Here is an 8,325-nt window from a genome sequence, read left to right as displayed (position 1 = left end):
ACTCAGCTCCCCGGGAGCAGCTGCAGCAACAGCGGGACAGGCCGTCCCTGCCACACCAAGGCCCACCTCAGGCCTTGCGTCAAGCCCCTCCTTCCAGCCCGGCCCCTGGGCCACACCTGGTTCTAGGACTCGCTCTTTTGGAGGGCGGGTGGGCAGGCAGCTGAGCACCACGGAGTGAGGGACCCAGACCCCAGCGAGGCCCCAGCACACACTTGCTGCATCTCTATTGCACCTTTACCACATTGCAAACTATTCCACGAGAACGCCGTGGAAGTAACCAGCTGCCCGGCCACATGACTGTGTCACACACATGCACAGGCTTGCGAAGCAAGTCGGCAGGTGCTCCGAGGCAGCCTGGGCAGCCAGGTAACGACTGGTCCCTCACGTCGCCCAGAAGCTACGCGGCGTTCATCTGTCGACGGGAGTCCGCGACAGCCTCAGGAGCCTCCTGCAGCCCCAGACACCTCAGCCCCGGGCAGGGAGGAGAGTTTTTACTGTTCGTTCGGTCCAGAGGGGGAGCCCTTCGCAGGGGCACTTGGCCCTGCCGGGTGGCCCTCCGTGTGACTTGCTGGGCGGTCGGGGTCTGCATAGATGTCTCTATTTATGTACATTTACACCAGGTATAAATACAAAATAGTAAGTAAAGCCTTCCTTTCCATACAAAAGGGTGGTGGGCCGCCGCCAGGCCGCCTCTGTCCACGGGGGCGGAGTGCGCTCCCGCCGGCCCGCCCTGGTCTGGAAAGTGAGGACACGCATCCCCGGGCAGCCTGTCCGCTCCTGCGTTGGCCCGTGTGCCCCGGCAGCTGGCCTGGCCACGGCTCGCGGTCACTACCTCCCGGCAGAGGCTCTGTGCTCGGGGCTGAGGTCGTCCTCCACGACACCGGGCAGCCCGTTCTTCTCCACGCAGTCCCTGACCGCCTGCAGCACGACGCGCAGCCGCCGGTCCAGAGCCTCCAGGTGCGGCCGGTACAGGACGGGGGCCACGCGGTCCCTACGCAGGGACTCGGCCATCAGCAGACTCAGCTTGTACTCCTCCTTAGCCAGGAGCTGCAGCCGCAGGTACGTGGACCTCCTGATCCTGCGGGGAGAATGACGTCAGGCCGGCACCGGGAGGAAGAGCCTGGCCGTCGCTGCAGCCGCCCCGAGCGCGGTGCCGGCCCAGCCCCTGGCCCACTCCAGCCCCGGCCTCTCAGAAGCACGCGGTGAGGGTCCTGCCTCCAGGAGGGGCCCAGGTGGGCCCAGCGGTGTCCAACGGGCCCCTGTTACTCCTGGCAGACGGTGGCGGGGAGGGAGGCAGCCCCGGCTTGGCTTGCTCGTTGTCTGGGCCAGGTGACATGGAGCTGCCCCGGGGCCGAGCAGGTGTTTAGCCCCACAGCCTGTTTCCCCAACTGCTAAAGGAGGGGCCGGGCTGGGAGCCCCGAGAAAGGTGGCAGAGTGGGAGCCCGGGGCTTCGGTGTCTTCCGCTGCAAGGTGGGCTATTACGGTGACAAGGAGCTGGGTCCCGGGAGGAGCTCTGGGAACTGCCGGGGTGGGGACAGGAAGGCTCGGCCTGATCTGCGGCCGCGGCTGCGGCAGCATCCGGCCTCCTGTGCAGTGACAGGGCCAGCCCAGGGGTGGGGCCCTCAGGGAGGGGCAGAGCCGCACCTGCAGCACTGCTGTAAAGGCACCAGGATGGAAAGCTCGTCGTGGGAGTATTTTCCAAACCTACGGGAAGAAGAACAGAGCTGTGGAGAGGCCACTCGCAGGGGGACACCGTGCGCAGAGCCCGGGCACTGGGACGGGAGCATCAGAGCAGGCAGTGCCCGCGTGGGCCCTGCCTGGCGTTGCGGGGGCCTGGCCCCTGCTCTCCAGCCTTGGGTGCAGGGCCTGGGACGAGGCAGGTGCCTGAAAGCGGCCTGACCTTCTGGCCACTGGACTGAGCAGAGGTTCGAAGGGGTGAGTCCTGGGCAGGCTGAGTGGAGAAGGCTCGAGGGCGGGTCAGCCGAGAGTCTAGCTGCAGGGCTGTCTTCTACAGCTGGGAACGAGTGACCCACAGACGTAACTGCCCAGGTGCCCAGAGCTGATTCCCCTGAGGCGTCTGAGAACTTGCAGCTCTGACCGCTGGAGTGGTCTGTCCCCTGCACACACACCCACTGCAAGCCTCAGTCTCCCCAGCTCACAGGCTCACAGGAGTCCTGGCCAGAACCCTGTGTCACATAGGGGGGGCCTTTGGGGGCTGTGCCGTCCCTCCCCACAGAGCGCCTGCTCCCCCAGGTCTGGGTGGGGACACGGCCAGCCCCTCGCTGCGTCTGGAAGGACTCACCCTCTCCCATTGTCCAAGTGAATGATAAACGTTTTGTTCCCAAACTTCTCGAAGGTCTCGTAGTGATGGCGGTCCATGTTTCCTGTAGGGACAAGCCTGCTGGGAGCCTGTGCGGCTCAGAGGCGTCCCCTCCCTCCCCCGTCTGGCCTCCAAGCTGGCAGAACCGAGTACAAGCAGGACCACGGTGGCTGGATCTGTGCCAGGCGTTCCCAGGGCAGGCCGGTGGCCCCGGACATACCCATGAGGAAGTCGAAGATGGTCATGTCCATGACGTCCAGGATGCGGTGGCTGCTGTCGTAGGGGGGCGTCTGCTTCACCTCCTCGCAGTAGTCAGGGTCTACTTCCCACCTGCAGGGGAGCTGGCATGAGAAGGGCGGGCTCCCCTGTAGACAGGAGGACCCAACCAACCTCTGGGGCTGCCCAGCTCAGTACACCGGGTTCACGGGGCAGCAACAGGCACCGGGTGAGAAAAGGTGTCACCGCAGAACAGAGTGTGGGCAGATGGTACCGACCAGCGGTGGGCTGAGGCTGCATTAACAGGAGCACGGGGCTGGGAGGTGATGGAGCCACAAAACGTGGATGCCACGTATTTGGGGTGGGGGGGCCTGGACAGCACACTTGCAAGGACGTCTCCGTGGCTGGAGGGACTGTGTCTCTCTTGCAAGAAGAGCAGAGGTCTGAAGCCTCGTCTTAACACGGACAGATCCCAGCGGCCAGTGAGCACCCAGTTCCCAAGTGAGGGGCCCTTTCTGATCATCTGCTCCCACACACTTGGCCCTGCCGCTCCTCACGCCGAGCTTGTTCCCTGCTGCAGGTCGGGCAGAAGCCAGCCCTCCGGAGACCCCGGGGAGTCAGGATCCTGGAGTCCCCGCCCAACGTGCCCCCGACTCACTCTGCCTTCTTGCGCTTGTGGTATGAGCGTCGCCAGGGGTTCCGCCAGGTCTTCCTCTTGGCCAGGGCCAGGTCAGGCAGAAAGGCGGCCAGCGAGCCCTCGATCTGGTCTGGCCGCCCGCACAGGGCATGCTCCGTGGAGCAGTAGTAAGAGCATTCCCCGTAGAAGCAGATGTTGTTGGCTGTGGGCGGGGGACACGCAGGCAGTGGGGCCACTCGGGCAGCGTCCCCGTGCCGGCCACATCCGACTCGTCCCTGCCCTGGGCAGGGCTCACCCACACTCTCACGTCTGACCTCAGCCGCCTGCTCCAGCCCCGCGTCACAGACCCTGGCGCCACACAGCTCGGGACTCAGAGCTCGGACCTGAACCCGAGCTCTTCCTCGTTACCCTCGAAACTAAGTCTGGAGTCTGTGGGGATTCTGTCCAGTGGCTTGAAAAAGGCCCTCATACCAAGAAAAAAAAGTGAGACTCAGCCGGTGGGGAGAGGCTTGCAAACTGTAAGCTAATAAGCATCCAGTATTTGCACACAGAAGAGCTCTTACGTCTCAGTAATGAGGAGATGAACAACCCAATCAATAAATGGGCAAAGGAATTCAAAGGGTATTTCTCCAAAGAAAATGCAGAAATGGCCAACAAGGACACGAAAAGATGCTCGACAGCGTTAGTTACCAGGGAAATGCAAACCAAATCCACAATTTCTCAACCAGTAGGATAGTTTTGATCAAAAGAACAGATAGTAACTAGTGTGTTGAGGGTGTGGAGAAGTTGGATCCCTAACACAGTGCTGGCGGGAATGTCAAATGGTGCAGCTGCTGCGAAAAACAGTCAGAAAGTTGGACCCAGAACTACCGCGTGACCCGGCCATCCCACTCCCAGGCGCACGCCCGAGAGGAATGGAGACACATCCACACACACTCTTGCACACACATGTTCACAGCAGGCCATTCCGGCAGTCAGAGCGGAACCACCCACGTGCTCGTCAAGGGACGGGCGGATAAACACAGTGCGGTTCGTCCGTAAAGTGGGACAGTATTAAACCACAGGAGCGAAGCGTAACACCTGCGACCACGCAGATGAACGCCCAGTGGATGAGGCCAGACACCGCTCACGTGAAACACCGGGAACAGGCAAACCCATGGGGAGACAATGGCAGTTGCCGGGCAGAGCGGGGGTGACTTTGAATAGGGGCGGGGTTTCTGTGGGGTGAGCAAATGTCCTGGAATCAGATAGCAGTGACTTGCACAGCACTGAGAATGTACTAAAAACCACTGAGCGGCACACTTCAAATGTTGGCTTGACGACGCGTGGATTATACCCCCACAGAGAAGAGTGATTTGAGAAGCACTGGGCGGGGAGCAGGCCGCAGCCACACCTCAGTGCTGGGCGCGGTGGGTCTGTCCGTGCAGTTACCAACCGAACCATGTCCTCAGGGTCAACCACTTCCTTCCTTTGCAGGGGAAACAAACCCCGAGCCTGGGGTGTGCAGAAATACAGGGCCAGGGCCCCAGGCACCACTGCAGGCCCCCTTCCCTCCCTGTGCGCACAGCTGGTTCCAGGGCCAGGGGTCCCCCCTCCTGCTGCACAGCCTGTCCGAGTGACACTTGTGACCTTCTCTGGCTACAGACAGCAGTCACACCCCCTGGAATGGAAGCACAGGCTCGGCGGCTCCTCTGAACACACAGAGTCTCAGCCAGGTCGGGACACGGGGATGGGAGCAGCTCCCCCACACCCCCTGCCTCCCCCACCTCAGGATCTCGCAGCTGCTGCTGAGTGATGACTGTCGGGCGATCAAAGAAAGATCAGCCTGAGGTCTCGTCTGTGGAGACACAGTTCAATCTCAGCCCACTGTCAGGAGGAAAATACTTTTCTGAGCCCTGGAATCGGTCCCTCTAACAGCCTAGACTGGCTTTAGATGGACTCATGTGAAAAGACAGCCAGTCCCTTGGGCCCACGGCCTCTTCTTCATCAGAGACCCAAATCCAGTCTCTAAAGGGACGTCCAGAGTGGGGCTCCGATAGCCCATAGCCTCTAGCTTCTCAGCTGGGCAGCCTCGGGGGAGGCCCTTCACCTCTCTGTGCCTCGGTCTCCCCTGAACGGGGGCTGCAGCAGTTTTGAGGCTGAGTGTTAAACTTGTGACCCGAGGGAGGAGTGAGGGGCCGGTCACGGCAGTGCCCTGCATGTGGAGAGGAGGGCGCTTGAGGAGGCAGTCCTGGCTCATCTTATAATGACACTCCAGACAGACAGCTGGGGGTGGCCGGGGCCAGATAGCCAGGAGGGCCTGCGTGCTCCAGCCCCAGAGGACTTGGATGAGATGCGCTGCCTGTGCAGGGAGCCTCGTCTCTGCGAGGATCAGTGTCGATCAGAGGACCAACACCTGCCAGCCTGAGGGTCCCGGACGGTCTAGGTGCGCCGTTCTCTGAATGTTTCAGGGGTTTGCCGGCTGGAGGCTGCCAAGATGTCACGTGGGGCAGGGCTTCTGAGGGGGGTGCTAAGGATGCCCGGGTGCAGTTCTGGGAACCCCTCTGGCCCTCAGTGGGACACTGACTGGGCACTGACCACAGTGTGTGGACAGAGGCCCAGTGACCACCCAGCCAGACCACGGCCGACATGGCAGGAAAAGAGCCGATTTAAAAGTGGGGCTGAGTGGCTGGGAGGGGGCAGGAGAGGCTCCTGGGGGGTTCACACGGGGCCCCTGTAGAAGCCCACAGAATTTGCACAGGAGGACGCCGGCTGATCTCAGGATATGAGGCACGTCCATAGGAATCTGCCGGGAAAGCACGAGGAACGTGTTCCGTAGAAGACGTGGGCTCCGGCCGCTGGCCTCCGCGCAGCCCCACGGTGGCAGGCACTCGGCTGTCCCACAGTCCAACGTAGCCCTGCACCTCCGGCCACTCACTGCTGCCCCGGGCCCGCCGGCAGGAGGGCCGCCTCCACCTCTCACCCCCCAGGCTCCCTGCCCTCCCCCGCCGAGGCCCCTGGAGGCGGAAGGGAGCTGGCGTGGATTAAAGTCTACAGGGAAGCTCGGCATCTATGGCGGGTTTGGCCTCCGATGGGTGCAGGAGTGCAAGCAGAGCCAAAGTGGTCTAAATGAATCCCGACAGATTTCATTTTCCAAAACGAGGTCAAAGCTGGCTGCTTAAGAGAAAAGCAAACCTCTCCCAGGGCTTTCAGGAAGAGATCTGGCTGACAGAGCAGGGGCGGTGGGGACACAAACACTCTGGTCAGAGAGGGTGGGTGTCAGGAGTGGCAGGCCAAGCTGAGCCTGCAGCCAGCTGCTCCAAGGAGAGCGTTCAGGAGTGCGACCCAGGCGGGGAACTCGGGCGCCAAGCAGGATTCTCGGAGAAACCCGCGGGGCCTGGGAGAGCAGCTGGGAGCTGGGAACCCAAGTGGGTCCAGCTGTCAGGACCGACCACAGTCAGAGTGACGGCCTTGCTCAGGGTGAGGACGGGTGTCGGCATGAGGCTGTGTACTCGGGGACAACCAGGGAGACCGACAGTCATGATTCGTGCGGAGGACAGGGTGGGACGCCAGCATCTCAGCTCATCTGCTTAGGCTAACAACTGACTCCATCTTCTGGTTGTAGAAAGGAGTCGCCTCTCAAAGCCCAGGCTAAGGCTGCCTTTCCCCAGAAGAACACGGAGCGGGCATCAACTCGGAGGCCCCTCTGCCCCAGAGGAAGTGGAATCCAGCGCAGAAACCCCTTGATTTGTGTCCCTTTCTCAAGATTTCAAACTTCAATCCCTCCCTTTCCTTGTGGCAGGTTACATCATCCCTTCCGCTCAGGGCCCTCAACTGTCGGGGCAGAGCTCAGAAATGAAAGAGAAAATGCAGGGACAGGCAACAGTGTGGGTAACTCTCAAAATAACCACGTCGAGGGAAAGACAAAGAACAGGCCCAAGGCCACCCAGCCTCCACTGGCAGAAGCAACTCAATCCACAGATAGAAGGTGGGCCCCAGGCCATCTGGGGGGACGCAGGGGCGGGAGGGGACTCTGGGGGACGGACACGGTCACCATCTCGACCGTGGGGATAGTTCAGACTCCAAACGTCAGTTAAACCATTTAAAAATGGGGATGTGGAAACGATGGGCCACCCCAGGGCCTGAGAGAGGAATCCCACGCAGGTGCTCGGCGAGGCTGGGGCGCCTGCCGCTGTGGCTGCGTCACCTGAACCTTCCCACCTGTGCCATGACAGAGGCAGGCGCACACGCCCCCGGACAGGCCTGTCCCACCCATCCACGCGGCTCGGGCACAGGCAAGGCGACCCCGGAAAGCCCTCAAAGACCCCTCCCGACGCACAGGCTCTCACTTTGCCCTTTGGTTTCTGGTCACATGGGTGAGACAATGACACAAAAGGGAATGAGAACCCTCCTGCCTCGGGCGGGTGGGTGGGTTTCTGCCCTACTTTCCTCTCTTTATGGGCTCTGAGAGGAGGAGCCAGACGAGGCTCTCGGTGAGCAATGGATGGCAAACATGGAGCCTCATGAAATTAAGGACGTGTGGGCCTCAGTTCTGATGAATTTATGAATGCAGCTGAGAAGCGTGCCGAGCATGTCGATCTGAACATCAGTCTACAAGAAAGGAGTTTCTAGGCCGGGCTTTTATTCGCCAGCAGGTCTTCAGACACAGACAATCCAGGGCCTTATGTGGCTTCTGTCGGCATGAACTAACTGGGGTGGGTGCCAGGCATGGCCGAGGCATTCCTGCAGGGGAGCGGGGGGCGAGGTCCACTCTCTGTGGATCTCGGTGTCCCAGCTGGGCCACTCCACTCTGCTTGCCGGCATCACTGGGACAACTCAAAATGTTCCAAGATGAAATACAAGAGAGTTCTCCATGGCTCAAGCCTAGTGAGCGTGGGCGCCTGGAACAGCTCAGCGCAGGGCCTGGCGCAAAGGGAGTGCTTGGGAAAGGGATGGGCGGATCGTGGAGCCCCAAGTACCACATCCGAAACAGGCTGGGGCAGGTAACTGAGCAGAGCGTGACTTACGTTTATGTGTGCATTTAAGGTTTATAATATGAAGTCTTGAAGGTTTTCATAAACGTCAGCACCTCCTGGTACATGGAGCGTGCAGGGTACCCGAGTGCAAGGGGAACCAGGGTCAACCCTCCAGGGGACCAGGTGAAGTCGCTGCT

General features: G+C 61.2%; 1 protein-coding gene across 1 annotated transcript in view; it reads right to left on the bottom strand.

The window, feature by feature from the left end:
* Window positions 1-828: 828 nt before the first annotated feature.
* The window catches only part of FAM20C (FAM20C golgi associated secretory pathway kinase), a 36,423-nt gene continuing 28,926 nt past the window's right edge, over window positions 829-8,325 (bottom strand). Inside the window, exons 6-10 of the mRNA XM_065893014.1 lie at window positions 3,195-3,375; window positions 2,541-2,650; window positions 2,303-2,384; window positions 1,645-1,704; window positions 829-1,078 (exon numbers count right to left, since the gene is read on the bottom strand). Of these exons, the coding sequence (XP_065749086.1) occupies window positions 829-1,078; window positions 1,645-1,704; window positions 2,303-2,384; window positions 2,541-2,650; window positions 3,195-3,375 (683 nt within the window). The remainder of the gene's footprint in view (window positions 1,079-1,644; window positions 1,705-2,302; window positions 2,385-2,540; window positions 2,651-3,194; window positions 3,376-8,325) is intronic.

The sequence above is a fragment of the Phocoena phocoena genome, chromosome 15 (genome assembly GCF_963924675.1).
Source record: "Phocoena phocoena chromosome 15, mPhoPho1.1, whole genome shotgun sequence".
NCBI lineage: Eukaryota > Metazoa > Chordata > Mammalia > Artiodactyla > Phocoenidae > Phocoena > Phocoena phocoena.
The sequence above is the reverse complement of the archived record's forward strand: the minus strand, read 5'-3'. Positions and strand labels throughout refer to the sequence as shown.